This window comes from Oncorhynchus mykiss, chromosome 17 (assembly GCF_013265735.2).
Source record: "Oncorhynchus mykiss isolate Arlee chromosome 17, USDA_OmykA_1.1, whole genome shotgun sequence".
NCBI classification, from domain to species: Eukaryota; Metazoa; Chordata; class Actinopteri; order Salmoniformes; family Salmonidae; genus Oncorhynchus; species Oncorhynchus mykiss.
The window spans coordinates 54,434,360-54,461,322 of NC_048581.1; the positions used below are offsets into that span (position 1 = coordinate 54,434,360).

Below are 26,963 nucleotides of genomic sequence, written 5' to 3' on the forward strand. Positions count from 1 at the left end.
TGAGGCAGCGGTGGACTTTCAGGAGATGGTGGGAGCGAAGCAGAGCGGTTGTGGAGGAGAGTACAGGTGTGGAGAAAACCAAAAGGCACCACCACCACTCTTCTTTGCAGTATGTTCAGATTGGGGACTATGTACCGGCAGCATCAGCAGAGCTATAAGGTAGATGGATACTGCGTTCGGTCCTGTGTTCGAGTCTGTTGTGTGGTGTTTGATACATTCTGATCCTATGTTAGTCTGTGTTTAATATTGTGTTTTTCATGTCCTTATTTAGGTGACGCAAGAAACGGGACACTCAATGTTGAGACGGGCCCGCCCTCAGGTGGTAAGGGGAGGTAACAACACAGCCGCCATGCTTATCCTCAACACGGGGGCCCCTCCTGTACCCCCTGTTCACTCATGACTGCACGGCCAGGCACAACTCCAACACCCTCATTAAGTTTGCCGATGACACAACAGTGGTAGGCCTGATCACTGACAAGGCTGAGAAAGCCTATAGGGAGGAGGTCAGAGACCTGACCGTGTGGTGCAAGGACAACAACCTCTCCCTCAACGTGATCAAGACAGAGGAGATGATTGTGGACAACAGGAAAAGGAGGACCAAGCATGCCCCCATTCTCATCGACAGGGCTGTAGTGGAGCAGGTTGAGAGCTTCAAGGTCCTTGGCGTCCACATCAACAACAAACTAACATGGTCCAAGCACACCAAGACAGTCGTGAAGAGGGTACGACAAAACCTATTCCCCCTCAGGAGACTGAAAAGATTTGGCATGGGTCTTCAGATCCTCAAAAGGTTCTACAGCTGCACCATCGAGAGCATCATGACGGGTTGCATCACTGCCTGGTATGGCAACTGCTCGGCCTCCGACCACAAGGCACTACAGAGAGTAGTGCGTACGGCCCAGTACATCACCGGGCCAAGCTTCCTGCCGTCCAGGACCTCTATACTAGGCGGTGTCAGAGGAAGGCCGTAAAAATTGTGAGACTCCAGCCACCCTAGTCATGGACTGTTCTCTCTCATAAGACTCCTGAACAGCTAATCAAATGGCTACCTATACTATTTGCACCCCCCCCCCCCGCACTTCTGCTACTGTCTGTTATTTTCTATGCATAGCCACTTTAACAACCCTACCTGCATGTACATCATTGTTAATTACCTCGACACCAGTTCCCCGCACATTGACTCTGTATCGGTACCCCCTGTATGTAGCCCCGCTATTGTTATTCACTGCTGCTCTTAATTATTTGTTTTTCTTATCTCTAACTACTTCATTTTTATTTTTTAGGTATTCTCTTAACCGCATCGTTGGTTATGGGCTTGTAAGTAAGCATTTCACTGTAACCTGAAACAATACATGCCAGCTCTTTTTTTCTTTTTTTGCACGCTGGAACATTGTGGTGAGGTTATTGCTGTTTTAACATGGTTATTTCAGATATTAAAGGTCAACTTACCAAGACTTGTGTGAGAAATTGTGTTCAAATTACTTTAAAATACAATGATTTAATTGAAAAATAGTGTTTTTGGATGTTTCTTGGCTTTAATGATCTCCTCTTTCTATGATCCATCTGTGAGCTTCTGAGTGTCGGGGTAAACTCCTGGCTGTTATGTAACTCAGTGTTTTTCTTCCCTGGCCTGCACAGCTGCAGCACAGAAGGGGAGAGAGGCTGAGCAGACAGAACTGGCCCTCTGGCATTGGTCCCTCAGTCTGCAGGCCAAGGTAACACCTGGACACATATTTCACTGGCAGCTGGCCTTCAGCCTAACTAAAACATGAAATATTATCCCTGTCTCTGTTTGTCTGTAGTGGAGGACGTCTCTCCTGTATGATTACCACTGCTGACCCTGTTAATGTACAGCCTGGGTCCAGATCTGTTTGTGCTGTCTTTCCAATGACCATAGTAGTTAGCAAGACCGCAGAAACGGCTCTGTGACCAGGCTAATGGGTGTAACGTCAGAGACCTGCTGGAGGCTATTTTCTTCATTGATGATATCCAGGCCACAGCTGGAATAAGGATATTAAAGGGACTCGATAGACATAATGAATGAGATATCCCCTGGTGAATAGAGTGGAAATGAATAGTGTATACTCCTCAGACACACTGGATGAGACGGAAGATCCCCTGGTGTGTTCTGTTCCAGGTGCTGGAGGCTATGGGTCGCGGAGCAGCACCGGAAGCAGGAGAGGCTGGCCCAGGCTGCCCAGTTCTATAGAGACCAGCTTCTGAGGAAAGGGGTGGCCCACGCCGCTCACATGGGCAGCTTCTGCACCAACATAGCACTTCACAGCCAGAAGCAGGTGTGTGTGAGCAGATGCTGTGTTTTATTATTCTAGTGTGTCTTGTCTGTGTGGAACTGTATCAAGTCTGTCTTTTTTTGTGCTTTACAGAGTTCTTTGCGGTGTCTCCAGGGGTGGTGTTGCAATGGAAACAGACAGCAGTGAGGTTTTAAAAAATTAAATATTATTTCACCTTTATTTAACCAGGTAGGCCAGTTGAGAACAAGTTCTCATTTACAACTGCAACCTGGCCAAGATGAAGCAAAGCAGTGCGACAAAAACAACACAGAGTTACACATGGGATAAACAAACGTTAAGTCAATAACACATTACAAAAATCTGTATACAGAGTGTGCAAAATTAAGTAAGAAGGTTAGGCAATAAATAGGCCAATAGTGGCGAAGTAATTACAATTTAGCATTTAACACTGGAGTGATATACGTGCAGATGAGGATGTGCAAGTAGAAATACTGGTGTGCAAAAAAAAACACATTTGGGGATGAGGTAGATAGTTGGTAGGATGGGCTGTGTACAGCTGCAGCGATCGGCAAGCTGCTTTGACAGCTGACGCTTAAATTTAGCGAGGGAGATATGTCTCCAGCTTCAGTGATTTTTGAAATTCGTTCCAGTCATTGGCAGCAGGGGACTGGAAGGAAAGGCGGCCAAAGTAGGTGTTGGCTTTGGGGATGACCAGAGAAATATACCTGCTGGAGCGTGTGCTACGAGTGAGTGTTTCTATGGTGACCAGTGAGCTGAGATAAGGCGGAGCTTTACCTAACAAAAACGTATCGATGACCTGGAGCCAGTGGGTTTGGCGACAAATATGTAGTGAGTACCAGGTCGCAGTGGTGGGTAGTATATGGGGTTTTGGTGACAAAACAGATGGCACTGTGATAGACTGCATCCAATTTGCTGAGTAGAGTGTTGGAGGCTATTTTGTAAATGACATCGCCGAAGTCAAGGATTGGCAGGATAGTCCGTTTTACGAGGGTATGTTTCGAAATCGGAATCCGATAATAGATTTAATTTTGGATTGGAGATGCTTAATATGAGTCTGGAAGGAGAGTTTACAGTCTAGCCAGACACCTAGGTATTTATAGTTGTCCACATATTCTAAGTCAGAACCGTCCAGAGTAGTGATGGTGGGCGGGTGCGGGCAGCGATAAGTTGAAGAGCATGCATTTTATTTTAATAGCATTTAAGAGCAGTTGGAGGCCACGGAAGGAGTGTTGTATGGCGTTGAAGCTCGTTTGGAGGTTTTATAACAGTGTCCAAAGAAGGGCCCGATGTTTACAGTATGGAATTGTCTGCGTAGAGGTGGATCAGGGAATCACCTGCAGCAAGAGCGACATCATTGATATACAGTGCCTTGCGAAAGTATTCGGCCCCCTTTGACTTGGCCATTCTAACACCTGGATATGTTTATTTTTGAACCATTCCATTGTAGATTTTGCTTTATGTTTTGGATCTTGTTGGAAGACAAATCTCCGTCCCAGTCTCAGGTCTTTTGCAGACTCCATCAGGTTTTCTTCCAGAATGGTCCTGTATTTGGCTCCATCCATCTTCCCATCAATTTTAACCATCTTCCCTGTCCCTGCTGAAGAAAAGCAGGCCCAAACCATGATGCTGCCACCACCATGTTTGACAGTGGGGATGGTGTGTTGCTTTTACGCCAAACATAACGTTTTGCATTGTTGCCAAAAAGTTCAATTTTGGTTTCATCTGACCAGAGCACCTTCTTCCACATGTTTGGTGTGTCTCCCAGGTGGCTTGTGGCAAACTTTAAACGACACTTTTTATGGATATCTTTAAGAAATGGCTTTCTTCTTTCCACTCTTCCATAAAGGCCAGATTTGTGCAATATACGACTGATTGTTGTCCTATGGACAGAGTCTCCCACCTCAGCTGTAGATCTCTGCAGTTCATCCAGAGTGATCATGGGCCTCTTGGCTGCATCTCTGATCAGTCTTCTCCTTGTATGAGCTGAAAGTTTAGAGGGACGGCCAGGTCTTGGTAGATTTGCAGTGGTCTGATACTCCTTCCATTTCAATATTATCGCTTGCACAGTGCTCCTTGGGATGTTTAAAGCTTGGGAAATCTTTTTGTATCCAAATCCGGCTTTAAACTTCTTCACAACAGTATCTCGGACCTGCCTGGTGTGTTCCTTGTTCTTCATGATGCTCTCTGCGCTTTTAACGGACCTCTGAGACTATCACAGTGCAGGTGCATTTATACGGAGACTTGATTACACACAGGTGGATTGTATTTATCATCATTAGTCATTTAGGTCAACATTGGATCATTTAGAGATCATCACTGAACTTCTGGAGAGAGTTTGCTGCACTGAAAGTAAAGGGGCTGAATAATTTTGCACGCACAATTTTTCGGTTTTTGATTTGTTAAAAAAGTTTGAAATATCCAATAAATGGCGTTCCACTTCATGATTGTGTCCCACTTGTTGTTGATCCTTCACCAAAAAATACAGTTTTATATCTTTATGTTTGAAACCTGAAATGTGGCAAAATGTCGCAAAGTTCAAGGGGGCCGAATACTTTCGCAAGGCACTGTATATACAGAGAAAAGAGTCATCCTGAGAATTGAACCCTGTGGCACCCCCATAGAGACTGCCAGAGGTCCGGACAACAGGCCCTCCGATTTGACACACTGAACTCTGTCTGAGAAGTAGTTAGTGAACCATGCGAGGCAGTCATTAGAGAAACCAAGGCTGTTGAGTCTGCCGATAAGAATACGGTGATTGACAAGAGTCAAGCCTTGGCCAGGTCGATGAAGATGGCTGCGCAGTACTGTCTTTAATCGATGGCGGTTATGATATCGTTTAGGACCTTGAGTGTGGCTGCGGTGCACCCGTGACCAGCTCGGAAACCAAATTGCATAGCGGAGAAGGTATGGTAGGATTCGAAATGGTCGGTGATCTGTTTGTTCAGGTCTGTAACAGTTTGGGACAAGAGTATCTCCCCTTTTGAAGAGGTGGATAACCGCGTTCCAGTCTAGGAATCTCCGATGATACGAGAGGTTGAACAGACTAGTAATAGGTGTTGCAACAATGGCGGCGGATCATTTTAGGTAGAGAGGGTCCAGATTTTCTAGCCCAGCTGATTTGTAGGGATCCAGATTTTGCAGCTCTGTCAGAACATCAGTTGTCTGGATTTGGGTGAAGGAGAAGTGTGGGGGCTTGGGCCAGTTGCTGCGGGGGGTGCAGAGCTGTTGGCCCAGGGTTGGGGTAGCTAGGTGGAAAGCATGGCCAGCTGCTGAAGAGAGTGACTGAAATTCTCAATTTTCGTGGATTTATCAGTGGTGACAGTGTCCTAGTCTCAGTGCAGTGGGCAGCTGGGAGGAGGTACTCTTATTCTCCATGGACTTTACAGTGTCCCAAAACTTTTTGGAATTAGTGTTGCAGGATGCAAAATTCTGTTTTAAAAAGCTAGCCTTTGCTTTCCTATCTGACTGTATATTGGTTCCTGACTTCCCTGAAAAGTTGCATATCGCGGGGAATATTTGATGCTAGTGCAGTACACCACAGGGTGTTTTTGTGGTGGTCAAGGGCAGTCAAGTCTGGAGTGAACCAAGGGCTAATCTGTTCTTAGTTCTACATTTCTTGACTGGGGCATGCTTATTTAAGATGTGAGGGAGATATGTCTCCAGCTTCAGTGATTTTTGCTATTCGTTCCAGTCGTTGGCAGCAAGGAACCTGAAGGAAATGTGGCCAATTTTGGGGGAATTAGTGCTGCAGGATGCAAAATTCTGTTTGAAAAAGCTAGCCTTTGCTATCCTAACTGACTGTGTGTATTGGTTCCTGACTTCCCTGAAAAGTTTCATATCGGGTTAACCTCTACATTAACAGAGGAGGAGTAGGATGAGGGTACGGCCTAAGGCTATAAGGCCTAAGGCTAAGGCCTAAGGCTATAAGAACTGGTCGTCTAGTGCATTGGGAACAGAGAATAAAAGGAGCAGATTTCTGGGCGTGGTAGGATAGATTCAGGGCATAGTGTACAGACAAGGGTATGATAGGGTGCGAATACAGTGGTTGTAAACCAAGGCATTGAGTGACGCTGAGAGAGGTTGCATCTCTGGAGGCGCCAGTTAAGCAAGGTGTGGTCTCTGCGTGTGTGGGGGGTGGGACATGGGGGCTATCTGAGACATGGGGGCTATCTGAGACATGTTGAGCAGGACTAGGGGCTCTGCAGTAAAATTAAACAATAAGAGCTGCCCTAAACAACGTATACAAGGCATATTGACATTAGAAAGAGGCATAAAGCAATCACAGGTGTTGATTGGGAGAGCTAAGACAACAACGGGGAAACAGCTAAGACAACAGCAATGGGTAAATGGCGATGAATGGGCAGAGAGGGTCAGTTGGCTACACAGAGGGCCTGAGTTTGAGGCTGGGGCCGACAGATAAACAAAATGAAGTACCGTGTTAATGAACAGTCCAGCCGGCAGCTGTGTAGCCGAGTGATCATAGGGTCAAAAGCAGCAATAGATGAAATAGGGAACCGTTGGGTAGTTGATTGCTATACTAGGCGAGCGGGAGACACGGCGTTCAGGAAGCTAGCGGGCCGAGGATAGCAGATGGATCATCATCAACATCCACGACGCAGAGGCCGGTTGAGAGCACATCGGACTAATTATGTCAGCAGACCAGTCGTGATGGATCGGCGGGGCTCCGTGTCGACAAAGGGTCCAGGGTAATTGTCAAGAGAGGTATTGTAGTTGGTGTACTTCGTTTGCTAGCAGGGAGATGGGCCTAGCTCGAGGCTAGCTCGAGGCTAACTGGTGCATGCTTCTGGACAAGGGTGTTAGCCACAATAGCCACTCGGTAGCAGCTAGCTAGCTGCGAAGATCCGGTGTAATGGTCCAGATCGTGACCCGTTTGCCCAGCCTTGGTGCAGAGGGCCTCACCCACAGCTGGTTACAGACTCAGTGGTGCAGGGAGCGGGAGACCGCACACTCAACTACCTGTACTGGTGGCCACTATGTCAACATCAGACCCTAAACCTTACGGGGAGGGTTTTCCGAATACATGGAGAATCTCAATTCAAATCCCTTTTTACTCCAGGGCAAGGCTTAATGTTTGTCTGGGAAACTGGCCCTATGTCTCCTATCCTTGGGAGTCTTACAGTAACTCTTTCTGTGTGCAGGGTGGCGGTGCGTGCTTCCAGATGACAACCACAATGGCCTAGAGTTCTGCTGTACTCCCCGGTCAAAGAGCTGCTACCACCTGCAGCTCCTCTACCACCTCCAACCCAGGTCCCAGTGACAGCGAGCCTCCACCATGCTGCAGCCTCCCTCCCCATCAGTCCCATACTGGCACGCCCAGCGCCCCCATCTCAGTCTCCCAACAGCCCCACATTATGGATCAGTAGACCAGACTGCCCCTCTCCTCATTCATGACCACCTACACTCAAACTAAGGTAGCGGTTACTATATTCCAAAAACGCATGCGTGTGTGTGTTTTGAATTAGATTTTTTTTTATGCAATATTTAAAAAAAATCTAGCTACGGCAGCCTAGTGGCTCATGGGTCACAAACCTGTGAGTCCTTACTGAAGTTGCTTGCAGTCCTGTTGGAAGAGCTGCAATGAAATCCAAATAAAAATCTATTTAAATTACAGGTTGTAATGCAACAAAATAGGAAAAAACACCAAGGGGGATGAATATTTTTGCAAGGTACTGTACGCCCTACAAACACACACACAAATCCACCAGAATGTATTAACAAGGTCCAACAGTAATGTTAATCACAGACCTGTGGGTCCTTACTGAAGTTGCTTGCAGTCCAGGTGGATATTGAGCAGCTCTATGGTCCAGGCTAAGGTGGGAGGGGGGGGGGGCAGTACTGTACTGCCCCCCCACCTTAGATTGCACACAGGTGGACTTTAAGTGTCACATGATCTCAGTATATCTACACCTGTTCTGAAAGGCCCCAGAGTCTGCAACACCACTTAACAAGGGGCACCACCAAGCTTAAGAAGACCACCAAAAATTCTGAAATTTCCATCCCCAAGCAAGCGGCACCATGAAGACCAAGGAGCGCTCCAAACAGGTCAGGGACAAAGTTGTGGAGAAGTACAGATCAGGGTTGGGTTCTAAAAAAATATCAGAAACTTTGAACATCCCACGGAGCACCATTAAATCCATTATTAAAAAATGAAAAGAATATGGCACCACAACAAACCTGCCAAGAGAGGGCTGCCCACCAAAACTCACAGACAAGACAAGGAGGCCATTAATTAGAGAGGCAACAAAGAGACCAAAGATAACCCTGAAGGAGCTGCAAAGCGCCACAGCGGAGATTGGAGTATCTGTTCATAGGACCACTTTAAGCCAGACACTCCACAGAGCTGAGCTTTACAGAAGAGTGGCCTGAAAAGGCCGTTGCTTAAAGAAAAAAACAAGAAACACTTTGTGTTTGCCAAAAGGCATGTGGGAGACTCCCCAAACATATGGAAGAATGTACTCTGGTCAGATGAGACTAAAATTGAGCTTTTTGGCCATCAAGGAAAACGCTATGTCTGGTGCAAACCCAACACCTCTCATCACCCCGAGAACACCATCACCACAGTGAAGCATGGTGGTGGCAGCATCATGCTGTGGGGATGTTTCTCATCTGCAGGGACTGGGAAACTAATCAGAATTGAAGGAATGATAGATAGCGCTAAATACAGGGAAATTCCTGAGGGAAACCTATTTCAGTCTTCCAGAGATTTGAGACTGGGACAGAGGTTCACCTTCCAGCAGGACAATGACCGTAAGCATACTGCTGAAGCAACACTCGAGTGGTTTAAGGGGAAACATTTAAGTGTCTTGGAATGGCCTCGTCAAAGCCCAGACCTCAATCCAATTGAGAATCTGTGGTATGACTTTTTTCGATTGTTGTACACTAGCGGAACCCATCCAACTCGAAGGAGCTGGAGCAGTTTTGCCTTGAAAAATCCCAGTGGCTAGATGTGCCAAGCTTATAGAATCACCCCAAGAGACTTGCAGCTGTAATTGCTGCAAAAGTTGGCTCTACAAAGTATTGACTTTGGGGAGTGAATAGTCATGCACACTCAAGTTCTTCTTTTTTTCACAAGAAAAAATATTTTGCATCTTCAAAGTGGTTGTGTTGTGTAAATCAAATGTTACAAACCACCCCCAAAAATCAGTTTTAATTTCAGGTTGTAAGGCAACAAAATAGGAAAAATGCCAGGGGGGTGAATACTTTTGCAAGCCACTGTAGCTAAGACTTGAAGAGGTGTTGAGAAGCTGGCTGCAGACGAGTGGAAGTGAGGGAGAGACTGCGGAGAGGAACACAATCAGCCAAGGGCTGGATGAGGTAAGACTTGAAGGGAAGATGCTGCGGTCATTGGTATATGTAAGGGCCACAATGTCTTCAAGGCAGAGTAATTAAGGATTTATAAACAAACAATGGTGATTATGAAAATAAAAAAAATGGAGGAAAAAAAAGTATACTGGCTATTCACCAGTCCATAAAGAACCAGAACCAATCATTGAAGTAATACTTTTTTCATTGGTTTCCTATCCACTTATAAATGAATAACTAAACTGATGGCTTTGATTTAGCATGCATTCCTCTGGAGGTGTCATTTTCATGTGAGCCATAAATCTTCAGCTATGAAAACGGAGCAGTCAGAATTTACAGCAAGTCATGTATATAATAACCATGCCATATTGTGCAATGATTTTTCCCATTTTGTGGCCATTCCAGATTCATTTCCAGCTCTTTGTATTGTTATTGACAGATGGAGTGTATTGGCAGGCTGTCAGCTGAGCTGGCAGAGCAGAAGCCTGTAAATATCTTGCATGCTGCCAGGATCCACAGAGAGTGTTCTCCACAGCAGCACAGCCACAGGACAGGGACTGGGACTGGGACAGGCGGTTCTCAGCAGGCCTCCAGAGCATAGGGCTACTGAGCATTACTCTGTCCACCACACTAGATGACAGACCGGACCATGGTCGCCCCAGTGGTGTAAGAGAATGACATGTTGCCATTCTCCACTGGTTGTTTTTTATAGTATAAAAACATCATTATTCAAAATAGAGGAAGATGTATGGAAATTGTTCAATTGAAGCTTTTGAATTAAAAACCCTGATCTTGGTGATAATCGGTTGGACTGAAAAATAATGGCATATGGCAAGGCAGCTGTTTGATTTATGTTTGCCTTGACTATACTGTAATAGCATTTTTTTATATGTATAATGTTTTGGTGTTAGTACATTTTAATAAAATATTGGCTACATGCCTAATTATGTTGGTATTTTCTGCATTAAACTTTGCAGTGCTGGACTGTTTTTCACAAAACTATTACCAAAATAAATATAACACTCGATTTTTATTATTACATAATCATGCATTCAATGTGTTCACCGCGATAAGCCAAACAAACTGGAGGTGTGAGATACTGGCAACTGTTCTACAGATCTCAAACGCGTAAAAGTGCTTGGATGCGGGTCGTCCGCGTGACGTTACATGGAAATATTTTCCAGATGCGCGCAGAGCAGTGGCGCAGAATCCCCTATTTTTTGGCTATTTCGGAAGTTCTACGCTTGCACAATAGTTTGATTTCTTTAGGTCGCCTGTAGTAATAAGAAATCATGTTGAATTATGAAGACGGATTTCAGGACGAATTGGAAGGGGTCCGCCAACCTCGCTGCGTAAAGTAAACTGCGTTTGGTTTGTTCAGCTCTTCAGTCCTTTTCAGAGACCAAAATGAGGGCAATGCATGCCATTCTAATAATTTTCATCTGCCTTCACTATAGTTGGGGTAAGTGTTCATCCAACCTAGTATAGTTTTGGGTGGAGGTACTCAAAATTCCAATTGTTAATCGTTTGGTTAGCCTTGCTGGATAATGTTGCCTTTTTCAAATATATTATTGCTTTTGTGGTTTCACCTAATTTCAGGGATTGTTCTGAAAATGTTGTGGTCCTATACATTTTAATTAATCTTATACAGTATTGTAACAATGTATTCTCCCTCTACAGCAGTTGTTTATTTATTTCCCATTGGAAAGGAAATAGTGAGTTATGCATGCAGGTTAATAGTGATGCTATTTCTTAGGCCCTAATATTACTATCCTTAACCCCAGTTTTATTTCCCTTTTGTTTTAGGTAAGAAGGTGCGCTGGTGCACGGTGTCTGAGCAGGAGCAGAAGAAGTGTGCTGAGCTGGCCAAGGCCCTGGTGGCAGTGTTGCCTCCTGCTGCTGTGGCAGCATTCGCAAGGCTCTCCTGTGTCCTTGCCTACAGCACCACTGACTGCATCAACAAGATCAGGGTCAGAAAATACCTGCTCTCTCCAGATACCAGAAAGACTCACTATTTGCCCTAACCACTCATGTTGTTAATGCTGATACTGATTTCAGACAGGGCAGGTTTACTATACAGATGCTCCTTCATAGCCAACTGTATCTGATGCTTTTCCTCCAGGCTAACCGTGCTGACATAGTAACATTGGATGCAGGGGAAGTCTACACTGCAGTGAAGCAGTTTGGCCTCACTGCCATTGCCAAGGAGATCTACAGTGACGGTTGGTTAACGACACTTAAGATTTGGATCCTTTTAGTCCAGAACTAGGCACAATCTGTGTACGGGAAACATTTAAGCAATAAGGTACGAGGAGGTGTGGTATATGGCCACTATACCACGGCTAAGGGCCGTTCTTATGCACGACGCAACGTGGAGTACCTGGATATACAGCCCTTAGCTGTGGTATATTGCCCATACACCACAAACTCTCGAGGTGCCGTATTGCTATTATAAACTGGTTACCAATGTAATTAGAGCAGTAAAAATAAATGTTTTGTCATACCTGTGATATACGGTTTGATATAGCACAGCTTTCAGCCAATCAGCATTCAGGGTTCGAACCACCCAGTTTCTAATTTTGTTTGACATTTTGTGTGCCTGTGTCCAGTTTATTGTATGTCTGTCACCTGTTTGCCCAGGAGGCTGTATTCTGTCGGTGGCGGTGGTGAGGAACCGCACCCTGGACGTGCGCTCCCTGCAGGGCCAGAGAAGCTGTCATACTGGGGCCCGCTGGACGGCAGGCTGGAGTCTACCCTTGGGCTTCCTGCTGTCCCGCAACTACCTGACCTGGGCAGAGGAGCAGCCACTCAGTCAGGGTAAGAACATAGACTGACATATCCATCCAAATTGTTGAATTTGATTTGATTAAGTGTAATCCCGGTTACCCAAAAGTTTGTCATTTTCTGTTTTACTTCTGGGGGGAATGCCGTTATCAATTGCTCACTTCGGAAGAAAAGGAAGTGAGCCTTGACAAGTTCTCGCCGTTTCATCTGTCCATGAGAATCTGTCCACGAGAGCTTGTTACATTTTAAACTGCGTTTCCAAAACTCAGTCCTGGGGACCCCAAGGGGCACATGTTTTATTTTGATGACTAGTTGATTATTTAAATCAGCTGTGTAGTGTTAGGGCAAAAACCAAAACGTGCACCCCTTGGGGTACCCAGGACAGAGTTTATGAAACGCGGGTGTTTCTGGTGGCATTAGAACCCGGGACTCCCGCTCGCTAATCCAACTTCTTAGAGGACATGCTCAAGGTCAGAGGCTGACAATAGGGCTTCCAAGTCTCAGGCAGGCCTAACTTATCACGAGAGCGTGATTCCAAATCACCTCCGCTACAAAGGAATGGTCTCTATCCCCACTCTTCTCTTTGGCAGCGGTCAGTGCCTTCTTCAATGCCAGTTGTGTTCCTGGGGCGGCTGCCATAGCACCTGGCCTGTGTACCCTGTGTCAGGGTCAGAAGTCCTACATCGCCCAGCGCAACTTCCACTGTGAGACGGCACATGGCGAACCCTTCTACAACAGCCAGGGGGCGCTCAGGTCAGATGGGAGGGTCATATCAGGACAGACACATTGATAATGATATGGTCATTTAAAAATGATTCTCGTTGTCTATCAGGTGTCTCAAGACTGGGGCAGGGGATGTTGCTTTTGTGGACCATACAGCCCTGGAGGGTATTGAAGGTACACAAAAAATATAGATATTCTGGAACAATACACAACTACCATTCAAGTACTTCAGAGTTCTTTCTCAAGACTAGTCAAATAACTGTTGAAACATCCCCCTCCGCTGGATCTCTATCCCTGTTTTTTTTTTCTCTTCCAGAGAGTGAGAGGGAGGATTACCAACTGCTCTGTACTGATGGTACCCGTGCGCCACTAAGCCACTATGGGAGCTGCAACCTGGGAAGGGGACCAGGACAGGGCATGGTCACTCGACTCAGTGTTCGTAAGATCGCACGCAAGTTCCTGGCAGCAGCACAGGTAGTAACCCATTCTGTCTTCAACCACTTCTAGAAGCAGCAGATGTGGGACTTGTCGGGACAGCTCAGGGCATCCAGCCCTCTACTCAGGATGACCACTTGTGAAACAGGGTTGGGTTTGCAAGGGAAAGCGTGTCCACTGTATTTAACATCAGTGTATATCACATTTGTATCCATCCACCTGCATGTGTCATCTATAGTATGTCCCTTGTTTGTATTTTTGTTGCTGAGAGAATGTCCAATGGATTTCCTAATCAGATGGCGTTTGGCCGGCGGGGTCGAGAGAGGCAACGTTTCCAGCTCTTTAACTCTGCTCCGTTCGGCGCCGCTGATCTGCTCTTCAAGGATGTCACAGAGAAGCTGTCCATTCTAGAGGATAACAAGGACATCAGTCAGGTGCTGGGGCTGGACTATGTGGCTCTCCTCAAAGGCCTTGGTCATGAAGGTGCCTACCTACTCACATGGGCAGTGGGGGTGTATGTAGGCTGCTCATTGGGAAAATGAATTTGCTGCTACATTATGCATCATAACTAAATATGTTTTATTCTGTTGTGTATCTATAGGAAGCTCATTGGAGGACAGTGTTGTGCGTTGGTGCTGCATTAGCCATGCAGAACAGAAGAAATGTGAGCAGTGGGCTCTCAGCATTAAGTCAGACCCATTGGTGTGTGTTAGAGCCATCTCCATGAGCGATTGTGTCGAGAAGATTAAGGTAAGCAGACTAAGATAAAACTACAGGGTGTGGAAAATCATAACCCTATCCATAACCTACTGTCATTCTATGCAGCCCTACATCTTGATCTCCACTTACTGTGTTGTCACAGAGAGATGAGGTGGATGCGGTCTCGCTGGACGCCACACACGCATTCATCGCTGGGAAATGTGGCCTTGTCCCCGTGGTAACAGAGTATTATGGTATGCCTGATAATAATGTAATGGTTACAGAACTAGTTATTTATCATGGACGCTCACTGCAGTCAGTGTCTGTCGTCGACTCTTTCTCTCTCCGCTTCTCTCAGGGAAGACGTGCGTACCGGCTGAGGGAGGAGCTGAAAAAGCAGGCCATTTAGAGACAGATGGTGAGCTGAACAGAAGGGAAGTCCATTCATCTGTAAATGTACATGATTTTATTCTAAGCCGCTCCTTGTGTCCCCACAGTTTTGCCGTCCGTCGTTGGTGTGGCGGTCGTGAAGCGCTCCACCAGGGGTGTGTTCTTTGGGAACTTTGGGGGCAGGCGCTCCTGCCACGGCCACATGTACAGCCCTGCAGGCTGGCTTCTGCCCTTTAGACACACCCTCAGCCTGGAACACAACAACACCTCTCCCTGCGAACCAAACCAAGGTACCATTCCTGCCTGACAGTTGCATCTCCCTTTCCTGTGTGTGTGTGTGTTTTATATTTATATGTATGTACCAGTCAAAAGTTAGGACACACCTACTCATTCAAGGGTTTTTCTTTATTTGGACTATTTTCTACATTGTATAATAATAGTGAAAACATCAAAACTATGAAATAACACATAAGGAATTATGTAGTAACCAAAACAGTGTTATAAAATATATTTTGATTTGTTTATTTGAGATTCTTCCAAGTAGCCACCCTTTGCATTGATGATAGCTTTGCACACTCTTGGCATTATCTCAACCAGCTTCATGAGGCAGTCACCTGGAATGCATTTCAATTAACAGGTGTGCCTTCTTAAAAGTGAATTTGTGGAATGTATTTCCTTCATGCATTTGAGCTAATCATTTGTGTTGTTACAAGGTAGGGGTAGTATACAAAAGATGGCCCTATTTGGTAAAAGACCAAGTCCATATTATGGCAAGAACTGCTCAAATAAGCAAAGAGAAACGACAGTCCATCATTCACCTAAGACACGAAGGTCAGTCAATACGAACAATTTCAAGAGCTTTTGAATGTTACTTCAAGTGCAGTCGCAAAGAATCATCAAGAGCTATGATGAAACTGGCTCTCATGAGGACCGCCACAGGAAAGGAAGACCCAGAGTTATCTCTAATGCAGAGGATAAGTTCATTAGAATAACTGCACTTCAGATTGCAGCCCAAATAGATGTTTCACAGAGTTCAAGTAACAGACACTTCTCAACTGTTCAGAGGAGACTGTGTGAATCAGGCCTTCATAGTCAAATTGATGCAAATAAACCATTATTAAAGGACACACATAAGAAGAATCTCCTTGCTTGGGCCAAGAAATACGACCGGTGGAAATCTGTCCTTTGGCCTGATGAGTCCAAATTTGGTATTTTTGGTTCCAATGCAGAGTAGTTGAACAGATCTCTGCATGTGTATTTCCACCATAAAGCATGGAGGAGGAGGTGTTACGTTATGGGGGTGCTTTGCTGGTGACACTGTCTGTGATTGATTTCATTTAGAATTCAAGGCACACTTAACCAGCATGGCTACCACAGCATTCTGCAGCAATACACCATCCCATCTGGTTTGGGCGTAGTGGGACAGTCATTTGTTTTTCAACAGGACAATGACCCAACACACCTCCAGGCTGTGTTAGGGCTATTTTACCAAGAAGGAGAGTGATGGAGTGCTGCATCAGATGATCTGGCCTCCACAATCCCCCGACCTCAACCAAATTGAGTCAGACTGCAGAGTGAAGGAAAAGCGGCCAGCAAGTGCTCAGCATATGTGGCAAATCCATCAAGACTGTTGGTGAAGCTGGTTGAGAGAATGCCAAGAGTGTTTAAAGCTGTCATCAAGGCAAAGGGTGGCTATTTGAATATTCTCAAATATAAAATATATTTTGATTTGTTTCACTTTGTTTGTTTACTAAATTTACTACATGATTCCATGTGTTATTTCATAGTTTTGATGGCTTCACTATTATTCTACAATGTAGAAAATAGTACAAATAAAGAAAAACCCTTGAATGAGTTGATGTTCTAAAACGTTTGACCAGTAGTGTATATAAGGTCCCACAGTTGACAGTGCATGTCAGCAAAAACCAAGCCATGAGGTCAAAGGAATTGTCCGTAGAGCCCCGAGACAGGATTGGGTCACGGCACCGGTCTGGAGAAGGGTACCAAATCTGGGCCTGACTCCCAAGTGGGTGGGCCTATGTCCTCCTAGGCCCACCCATGGCTGCTTCCCTGCTCAGTCATGTGAAATCCATAGTGTAGGGCCTAATGAATTTATTTCAATTGACTGATTTCCTTATATTAACTGTAAATCGTTGAAATTGTTGCGTTTATATTGTGTGTGTGTGTGTACTAGTATGCAGATAACTAGCTCGGGTATACTGCAATTCACAATTTTATCCTTGTGTAGACTACAACATGAAATGACCCAAAATTCTTACAGCACAATAGGCTGATATTTGGTGAGGATGTGTATTCTGCTCATCTCTCCTAGTGTACAACGAGGTGTTCTGGAAGGGCTGTCTCCCTGGTTCTCAGGGAAACCTCTGTAAAGTGTGTATGGGGGGCACTGGGGAGGCTGCCACCAAACGCTGTGCAGACAACCACAACGAGCGTTACTACGGCAACATGGGGGCTTTGAGGTGAATGGTGGCTCTCTTGTTGCATGTTCGTATTCATTGTTCATGGATAAAAAATGCAGTCATTCAATCTTACATCAAGTTGTCACAGTCCTTTACAGAAACCTGGCAATGTGAAAGATTTGTTGTGATTGTTATGACGTTGCCCCATGGTTATTTGTGCAGGTGCCTGGTAGGAGATGCCAGTGGGAAGAGCTATGGAGATGTGGCCTTTGTTGAGCAGCACAATCTAGAGAGCAACATCCTCAGTGAGAACCTCATACAACTCTTATACATAGTTAGGCTACATATGGCCACCACACTCACACACTATGAAGTAATAATGGTATATGTTCAGGCAAACAGTTACAGGTTATAATAATGTTCTTGTTTTTCCTCATTTGGTTTGTGATACTTTTGATATTACATTTAGTTTGTTTGTGTTGTGCTCCAGGTCTGAGCCCCAGTGGGTGGGCGGATGGGTGGCTGTCCTGGGACTTTGAGCTTTTGTGTGGGGATGGCCGGCGGGAACCTTTATCTGAATGGGAGAACTGTAACCTAGGAGCCATCCCACCCAACATCATCATGACAAGACCTGTGCTCACTTCTCGCGTCTACGACTTCCTCATGAAGTCACAGGTGAGACTGCGGAGTCAGACAAACAGGAATCTAAACCAACCTAATTATTTTGGCGACACTGTATTCATTTCATACTATTTTTTTTTCTTCTAACAAGCCATTCCAAATGTTCCCATCCCTTGAAGGAGACTCTGGCATCCAACCCAGACACAGAATTCCGTCTGTTTCAGTCCCAGCAGTATGGAGAGAGTGATCTGCTGTTTAAAGACGCCACCCAGTGCCTCATCCACACCAGTCACCTGGACTACCGCACCATACTTGGAGATGAGTTCTACAGACTAGCAGAGACTGTCTTCAACTGCACACACTCAGGTGGAAATTGATACTTTGTCATGTGCATGTTTATACTGAAACTGTGTACTGTTGAAATGTTATTGACTTTAAAGTAGCCAATGTATGTATTAATTTTCTCTCTGACAGACATCTTGGAATTTTGCAACCAGGACGTGTGCAGCATATTTTGAGCAACTGAGAGAAGAGAAATCACATGTTTCACATTGACCTATTGTGGAAGCCCTGACCAAAATGTTTGCCAAAATGTAATATTGTTTCTTGCTTCTTGTAATTCCTCAGTCCACACCCACCTGAATGTTAAGAATATATATAGAATTGTCAGATACATTTCAATGAAAGCTTCTTTCTTTTCAGCAATATGTCATTTTTCAAACTTTTGGTAATGTGTGCAGGGGTTCCAAAAGTAGGGTCTGTAGCAAAATCTCTAAATATTAAAACAAATATTTTATTTTTATTTTAGAAAAATTACTATCTACAACAAATTAAATGGATTTTGGACAAGGGATCCGTGGAAAAAGTTGAAGTTACAATACAATGTCATATTCATGTTCTTAGCCCTTATATGCACAACATGGGCCTGTGAGGCTCACAGATTGGTCTTCACAATACTCCATCAATGATCTTGTTCAACAGAATTCTTCTTCTATTCCGCCAAAATTTGGTTTTGAACACAGTGCATTATTTTAATATTGCAAAATGTGTAGAATTGCAAGAAATTAGCTTTAAACCGGTATGGTATTGCCAAGGTCTGGACATGCACTGTTTTAGTCAACGTAAAACTGCTTGTATGCTATTTTTAATGCCGTCTACAGTAGGAGTTTTATTCTGATGAGGGCGACTGATGCATTTGCTGACACGAAATGGGTCCCCGACGCAAACAAAGTTTGGGAACCCACTTGTGTACCACACACACTGAGCTATGTACGTTGGTAAATTCCACCGGACTACAAGTCCCAGCGTGCATAGCGGGGGTTGCCGTTCTTCGTTACACTGGTATTTCCTGTCGCTCTTTTTCGTAAGAGTTGGCTGCCTGCTACACTGTCGGCTGTTTATTCAATCAAACGTGTACCTCGTGCCATTGTAAGGTACGTTACATGACGCTTAATTTTATTACTACTTACAATGTCTAATTCATGCCTTTTTGTGGTTCTATGCTTCTTATCGTATTTACTCCACGTAACCTTGTTACTGATGACAGGAGTTCAAATGGTGAGCCAGAACTTGTACACAAATCAGCCTTGACAAAAAGTCGAATACCGTAAAAGACTAAATGAACAATGACTGTGTCAGATAAAGCTAGATACATATAATTATTGCTTGGTGACCATAATTATATTATTTTAAATAAAAGATGTGACAAGCTTGCGAGGAAGCATCAGGGCATGTCCATATTTTCTTGAATTTACATAAGAGAAATCTAAATAATTTACAGCTCGCGTCCTATCTCTCTCGTTACCTCCTTCTCGAAACCCATTGGATGAGAGAGCCAGAGGTCCCGCCTTTCTGACCTTTTCTTCCAATGGGTTTTGAGAAGGAATGGAGAATCTCCCATCAACAGATGAGATTTTGGTTGCAATCCAAAGTCAAAGTAGACAATCCTATACCCTCAGCCTTTGAATAAAATGTTACATCGTCACATCTGAGTGTACTACCAAGCGAGTTATGATCAAAGACGCAATCTTCCTTTATGGAAATCTTGAAGTTGCGCTAATAAACAACCAACCTAAAGCAATTAATGTACCTAGCAAGCTAACAGTTACCCATAGCTGGCTAGCTAGTTTTATAGTTGTGATTTTATTCCAATACATTTCAGAATTCCCCCAAAATATTTTTATGAAGCTAGGTACTTTTTAAAGGCTCCTCACTATGAGACTAAGACTATTGGCAAACGTTGAAATCAATGTCATATCTGTTGAGCGAACTCGAGTCATAATTTTGTCTGACATGCCAAAAGTGCCGCCGTGTTGAATGAAGGCAACGCTTCGCTCCCACTGAGTATGACACGTGACTACAGTTTTGCTTTACATTGTGGGCCAAATCAACCCCACAAGTGATCGTGACAACCATGGAGTTTATTACCCAGTGAAACACTTGATCCCACAGCATGCAACAGTCGTTCCATGTCATTGCAGCAAGCCATGACACCCGCGATCTCAGATTGTTTTTTAAATAGTTTGTGGTTAGAAACAGGTTATATTATTTTGTTGACATTTTAATTTGATCTATGCGAAATTAAGTGAATTTATTGCACGCAAATTGGCCATTTTAATAAATAGGATTCAGATATTAAATAAATATAGTACCAAACTTTTTCCTTCACCCCTCCCCCACCTATACATGCCCCCTTGTAAGACCCAATGATCCGTGAACCGTACATGATACAGACAACACCTTGGTGTCATTGTACTCCTTAGTGTGGTTTAAAATATGGAGTATCGCTACATTCTGGAATACAATTTTACACATGCATTTAATTTTAAAGCTATTAATATTGATCTCAAAATACATCACATTTCAAGACTGGGTTCCCTGCTACTTTTAAAGTTACGATAAATGTTATGAGCACCACCAACACAGGGAATGGATTCAAAGGGAACTCCCTCTGCTGGTGATTTGTTGAATGGGCAATCCTACAGGAGGGCTGTGATTGGTTAATGACCTATACTTGTCCATTTCTATGTATAACGTTTAGTTTTTTCAAGTAGCAGAGAGCCCACTGGAAATTGTATATTGTTCCAAACAATGTCTAAATGAATCAAACATGAATACATTAATGTGAAAAATTGTATTTCAGAATACAGTTCCTTCAGAAATTATTCACACCCCTATACTTTTTCCACATTTTGTTGTTAGTGTCTGAATTTAAAATGGATTCAATGTATATGTTTGTCACTGGCCTACACAGAATACTCCATAATACAAAGTGGAATTGTTTTAAGAAAATTAATACATTAAAATGTTTTGACTCAAGTATTCAATCCCTTTGTTATGGCAAACCTAAATAAGTTCAGAAGTAAAAATGAGTTTAACAAGTCACATAAGTTGCATGGACTCGCACTGTGTGCAAAAGTGTTTCAACATGATTTTTTGAATGACTACATCATCTCTGTACCCCACAAATACAATTATCTGTAAGGTCCCCGTCGAGCAGTGCATTTTAAACACAGATTCAACCACAAAGACCAGGGAGGTTTTCCAATGCCTCACAAAGAAGGGCAACTATTGGTAGATGGGTAAATGTAGATGGATTGTGCATCAATACACCAAGTCACTACAAAGATACAGGAGTTCATCCTGCTGAAGAGGAAGGAAACCGCTCAGGGATTTCTCCATGAGGCCAATGGTTACTTTAAAACAGAATTTAATGGCTGTGATAGTAGATAACTGAGGATGGATCAACAACATTTTAGTTACTCCACTATACTAACCTAATTGACAGAGTGAAAAGGAAGCTTGTACAGAAAACATGCATCCTGTTCGCAACAAGGCACTGAAGTAATACTTTAATACAAAAAATTGGCCAAAAATTTACTTTTTGTTCTGAATAGAAAGTGTTATCTTTGGGGCAAATCTAATACAATACATTACTGAGTACCACTCCATAATTTCAAGCATAGCATATTATTTGTACTATTTTCTACATTGTAGAATAATAGTGAAGACAACTCAAAAAGTGTATGTTAGATTCTTCAAATTAGCCACCCTTTGCCTTGATGACAGCTTTGCACACTTGGCATTATCTCAAGCAGCTTCATGAGGAATGCTTTTCCAACCGTCAAGGAATTCCCACATATGCTTAGCACTTGTTGGCTGCTTTTCCTTTACTCTGCAGGCCAACTCATCCCAAACCATCTCAATTGGGTTGAGGTCGGGTGATTGTGGAGGCCAGGTCACCTGATGCAGCCCTCCATCACTCTTCTTGGTCAAATAGCCATTATACAGCCTGGAGGTGTGTTTTGGGTCATTATCCTGAAGAAAAACAAATGATTGTCCCACTAAGCGCAAACCAGATGGGATGGCATATCACTGCAGAATGCTGTGGTGGCCATGCTGGTTAAGTGTGCCTTAAGTTCTAAATATATCACAGACAGTGTCACCAGCAAAGCACACCCACACCACCTCCTCCATGCTTCACGGTCAGAACCACACATGCAGAGATCATCCGTTCACCTACTCTGTGTCTCACAAAGACACGGCGGTTGGAACCAAAAATCTCATTTGGGCTGAGGTGCAGTTATTTCTAATAAACATGTCGTCTGCAACAGAGGTAACTCTAGGTCTTCCTTTCCTGTGGCGGTCTTCATGAGAGCCAGTTTCATCATAGCGCTTCAAAGTTCTTGAAATGTTCAGTTTTGACTGACCTTCATGCCTTAGAGTAATGATGGACTGTCATTTCTCTTTGCTTATTTGAGCTGTTCTTGCCATAATATGGATTTGGTCTTTCACCAAATAGGGCAATCTTCTGTATACACTCCAACGTTGTCACAACACAACTGATTGTCTCAAACGCATTACGAATGAAAAAAATCCACACATTTACTTTTAACCAGGCACACCTGTTAATTGAAATGCATTCCTGGTGACTACCTCATGAAGCTGTTTGAGATAATGCCAATAGTGGGCAAAGCTGTTAGCAAGGCAAAGGGTGGCTACTTTGAAGAATCTCAAATATAAAATATATTTTGATTTGTTTAACACTTTGTTGGTTACTACATGATTCCATATGTGTTATTCCATAGTGTTGATGTCTTCACTATTATTATACAATGTAGAAAATAGTCAAAATAAAGAAAAACCCTTGAAAGAGTAGGTGTGTCCAAACTTTTGACTGGTACTGAATCTAACTAGACATGTTCATATACAGTGCCTTGCAAAAGTATTCGGCCCCCTTGAACTTTGCGACCTTTTGCCACATTTCAGGCTTCAAACAGAAAGATATAAAACTGTATTTTTTTGTGAAGAATCAACAACAAGTGGGACACAATCATGAAGTGGAACAACATTTATTGGATATTTCAAACTTTTTTAACAAATCAAAAACTGAAAAATTGGGCGTGCAAAATTATTCAGCCCCTTTACTTTCAGTGCAGCAAACTCTCTCCAGAAGTTCAGTGAGGATCTCTGAATGATCCAATGTTGACCTAAATGACTAATGATGATAAATACAATCCACCTGTGTGTAATCAAGTCTCCGTATAAATGCACCTGCACTGTGATAGTCTCAGAGGTCCGTTAAAAGCGCAGAGAGCATCATGAAGAACAAGGAACACACCAGGCAGGTCCGAGATACTGTTGTGAAGAAGTTTAAAGACGGATTTGGATACAAAAAGATTTCCCAAGCTTTAAACATCCCAAGGAGCACTGTGCAAGCGATAATATTGAAATGGAAGGAGTATCAGACCACTGCAAATCTACCAAGACCTGGCCGTCCCTCTAAACTTTCAGCTCATACAAGGAGAAGACTGATCAGAGATGCAGCCAAGAGGCCCATGATCACTCTGGATGAACTGCAGAGATCTACAGCTGAGGTGGGAGACTCTGTCCATAGGACAACAATCAGTCAAGTCGTATATTGCACAAATCTGGCCTTTAAGGAAGAGTGGCAAGAAGAAAGCCATTTCTTAAAGATATCCATAAAAAGTGTTGTTTAAAGTTTGCCACAAGCCACCTGGGAGACACACCAAACATGTGGAAGAAGGTGCTCTGGTCAGATGAAACCAAAATGGAACTTTTTGGCAACAATGCAAAACGTTATGTTTGGCGTAAAAGCAACACAGCTGAACACACCATCCCCACTGTCAAACATGGTGGTGGCAGCATCATGGTTTGGGACTGCTTTTCTTCAGCAGGGACAGGGAAGATGGTTAAAATTGATGGGAAGATGGATGGAGCCAAATACAGGACCATTCTGGAAGAAAACCTGATGGAGTCTGCAAAAGACCAGAGACTGGGATGGAGATTTGTCTTCCAACAAGACAATGATCCAAAACATAAAGCAAAATCTACAATGGAATCGTTCAAAAATAAACAAATCCAGGTGTTAGAATGGCCAAGTCAAAGTCCAGACCTGAATCCAATCGAGAATCTGTGGAAAGAACTGAAAACTGCTGTTCACAAATGCTCTCCATCCAACCTCACTGAGCTCTAGCTGTTTTGCAAGGAGGAATGGGAAAAAATTTCAGTCTCTCGATGTGCAAAACTGATAGAGACATACCCCAAGCGACTTACAGCTGTAATCGCAGCAAAAGGTGGCGCTATAAAGTATTAATAAGTATAGTTAACTAGCGAGAACTGCTACAAGTTGTGTTTCTAAATAGTGATCTAGTTCGTCTGTCATTATTTTATACCTGCTGCTGAAATGTCGTCGTCTATCTCCCCCGGCACTGGCACACACTGAAGGGTAATTGCCGGGGGAGATAGACTACGACATTTCAGCAGCAGGTATAAAATAATGACAGACGAACTAGATCACCATTTAGAAACACAACTTGTAGCAGTTCTCGCTAGTTAACTATAGCTAACTAAGCATTCATTTCGTTATCGCACGGCAGAGCCTAAAGAAATCTGCACCGTTAGAAAGCTGGGATTTACCTCTATAAAACAGTAGCCATGTAACGTTAATTGCGATAATGTTAAAAAATAATGGCGGATATGTCGTTTTATTGATTGATCATATTTAAGTGTGCTTTCATGAATTACAGTAACAATTATTAAACTCATTTCCATGACCTGACAAACCCTAATTGGACAACTTGGATCAGCACATCATGCTATTCAGGCTGGCGCATTTTCAATCTGCGCAATCTCGGAACAGTTTACTGTCAACACAGACTAGTATCAAATACATTTGAACAAAGCAGAATCAGGAAATTAATGCGGACTCTCTATTGCTATTCAATGAAGATCCCGACTTCGTTCAGCTTTTGATCAACCTGTTTTGCCTTGGTGTGTGAATCTGGGCCAGCGATAGGGTACTTTGTTTTTATAGAGGAGCTGGTACGCAATTCCCCCAAAATTAGAAGTGCCGGTAAGGCGTTCAGGACAGTCCCAAATCAAGCACTGTGGGTATAACACTGAATGGAGCTAAGCACAGGCAATATCCTAGAGGACAACATGGTTAAATCTGATTCCCACGACATTAGGAGATGAATTCACCTTTCAGCAGGACAATAACTTAAACTACAAGGCCAAATCAACACTGGAGTGTAATGTTTCAGGAATGCTAATCTTATCTGTTACAAACTACAGAAACTATTTCAGAACAATCTGAAATAGTGGGTCGAAATCCTCAAGTGCTTTTTGAGGTGGATCGACCTATATGCATCAATCTTACACTGTACTCTGTATGCAGATGCGGTTCCCATGGAGACCCTTGGCGCTGTGTTGCGCAGCCCCTGGGAGACGGGCATCATCATCAGTTCCCGAGGGCATCCAGAGCTTTGTGCCTGCCAGCAGCACCATCGATGCCCACACCCTGGAGCAGCTACAGGCCTTCTTGTCCCGTGCCACGCGCCTCTTCGTCATCACTGGGGCGGGTCTGTCCACAGAGTCTGGCATTCCAGACTACCGCTCAGAGGGGGTGGGTCTCTACGCCCGCACAGACAGGCGACCTATGCAGTATGCAGAGTATATACGCAGTGCCAAGTCTCGTCAGCGCTATTGGGCTAGGAACTATATGGGCTGGCCACAGTTCTCCTCTCATCAGCCGAACTCTGCCCACCTGGCTCTGCAGCAGTGGGAGGAGCAGGGAAAGGTGCACTGGCTGGTAACTCAGAATGTGGACGCGCTTCATTCCAAGGCAGGCCATCAAGGACTGACTGAACTGCACGGCTGCGCACACAGGTAGTGAGGTAGAAATGTACTGTGTCACACATACAATACAGACTGACTTCTTCTTCAAGGACATTGGCTTAGAACAACACTCAGCTTTTTACCTTTGTGTGTGTGTGTCCCTCTCAGGGTGTTGTGTCTGGGCTGTGGTGCCGTGTCTCCAAGGGAGGACCTCCAGAAACGGTTCAAAGCACTGAACCCTAGCTGGGGTGCACATGCAGGAGGTGTGGCTCCCGATGGTGATGTCTTCATTGAGGACGAGCAGGTCCTCCACTTCCGAGTGCCTTCATGTAAGGATTGTGGGGGTATATTGAAGCCAGAGGTGACATTCTTTGGGGACACAGTGAACCGAAGGACAGTGCAGTTTGTACATGAGAGACTAGCTGAGTCCGATGCGGTTCTTGTCGCTGGATCTTCTTTGCAGGTGGGCATGATATATATATAATTGTTCACGACCTACCATAAATGTTTAAATTGATAGTGTTGCTATGTTGTTGATATAGTCAACTGTTTGTTACAGGTGATATTCTGTTATGTTTGTCTTACTGATATGGTATACTTATAAAAACATGTCCCTGTGACACAAAGGAAACAACTCAATAGCCTTACAATATGTGGAAGTTTCACATCCCTTCTAATTTTCCAGGTGTATTCTGGATACAGATTCCTACTGGCAGCAGCTGACCAGAAGATCCCAGTAGCCATCTTGAACATTGGGTCTACCAGGGCCGACCACCTGGCAGAGTTCAGAGTCAGTGCTCGTTGTGGGGAGGTATTGTCTGTCATTCAGCCTCACTGACCACAAAGACAGACGGAAGGCCTCACTAGGACTTCAGTCACTGATCCACAGATACCGTTGTATTGTTTCGAGAACTATTCAGTGGGCTCTACTATTCTAACTCTTGGTCAACCTGGCAGCAATGCAATCAGCTTTAGGACATTGGGCTGAAGTGATGGACACTACTAGTAACCAGGAATCATGTGTTATGGGCTTGTACATGTACAGTGCCTTTAGAAAGTATTCAAATCTCTGTACCCCACAGATACAATTATCTGTAAGGTCCCTCAGTCGAGCTGTGAATTTCAAACACAGATTCAACCACCAGGGAAGTTTTCC

General features: G+C 44.0%; 2 protein-coding genes across 12 annotated transcripts; both read left to right on the forward strand.

The window, feature by feature from the left end:
- The first annotated feature begins 1 nt into the window (after position 1).
- zgc:172271 (PBP2_transferrin domain-containing protein) lies at positions 2–19,394 on the forward strand. 11 transcript variants are annotated; one of them, XM_021568848.2, is made up of 26 exons: positions 2–159; positions 272–332; positions 1,284–1,317; positions 1,639–1,715; positions 2,138–2,294; positions 2,385–2,439; positions 7,433–7,705; positions 7,906–7,960; positions 9,451–9,608; positions 10,036–11,058; positions 11,403–11,566; positions 11,719–11,818; positions 12,237–12,413; positions 12,971–13,133; positions 13,213–13,277; positions 13,420–13,577; positions 13,835–14,021; positions 14,140–14,288; positions 14,401–14,491; positions 14,596–14,655; positions 14,735–14,917; positions 16,960–17,107; positions 17,270–17,352; positions 17,538–17,722; positions 17,848–18,034; positions 18,143–19,394. In XM_021568848.2, exons 10-26 carry the CDS (start codon positions 11,004–11,006, stop codon positions 18,184–18,186), a joined length of 2,199 nt encoding a protein of 732 aa, XP_021424523.2. In that variant the 5' UTR covers positions 2–159; positions 272–332; positions 1,284–1,317; positions 1,639–1,715; positions 2,138–2,294; positions 2,385–2,439; positions 7,433–7,705; positions 7,906–7,960; positions 9,451–9,608; positions 10,036–11,003; the 3' UTR covers positions 18,187–19,394. The 11 variants fall into 11 exon arrangements, with proteins under 11 accessions (XP_021424523.2, XP_036806048.1, XP_036806053.1 ...); XM_036950153.1 differs by having other exon boundaries at positions 2,385–2,434; XM_036950158.1 differs by having other exon boundaries at positions 272–322.
- Positions 18,994–26,963, forward strand: sirt4 (sirtuin 4). The gene is made up of 4 exons (XM_021568851.2): positions 18,994–19,101; positions 25,368–25,858; positions 25,976–26,270; positions 26,493–26,963. The coding sequence occupies exons 2-4, from the start codon at positions 25,368–25,370 to the stop codon at positions 26,643–26,645; spliced, it is 939 nt and encodes a 312-aa protein (XP_021424526.1). The 5' UTR covers positions 18,994–19,101; the 3' UTR covers positions 26,646–26,963.

Bases quoted from the DNA above. Each gene is read 5' to 3' on its own strand.
- zgc:172271 (XM_036950154.1), top strand. From the start codon at position 11,004: ATGAGGGCAATGCATGCCATTCTAATAATTTTCATCTGCCTTCACTAT. The intron at 12,414-12,970 runs GTAAGAACATAG...TCTCTTTGGCAG, and splicing joins GGAGCAGCCACTCAGTCAGG to CGGTCAGTGCCTTCTTCAAT. The intron at 14,656-14,734 runs GTGAGCTGAACA...GTGTCCCCACAG, and splicing joins AGGCCATTTAGAGACAGATG to TTTTGCCGTCCGTCGTTGGT.
- sirt4 (XM_021568851.2), top strand. From the start codon at position 25,368: ATGCGGTTCCCATGGAGACCCTTGGCGCTGTGTTGCGCAGCCCCTGGG. The intron at 25,859-25,975 runs GTAGTGAGGTAG...TGTCCCTCTCAG, and splicing joins CTGCACGGCTGCGCACACAG to GGTGTTGTGTCTGGGCTGTG. The intron at 26,271-26,492 runs GTGGGCATGATA...CTAATTTTCCAG, and splicing joins TCGCTGGATCTTCTTTGCAG to GTGTATTCTGGATACAGATT.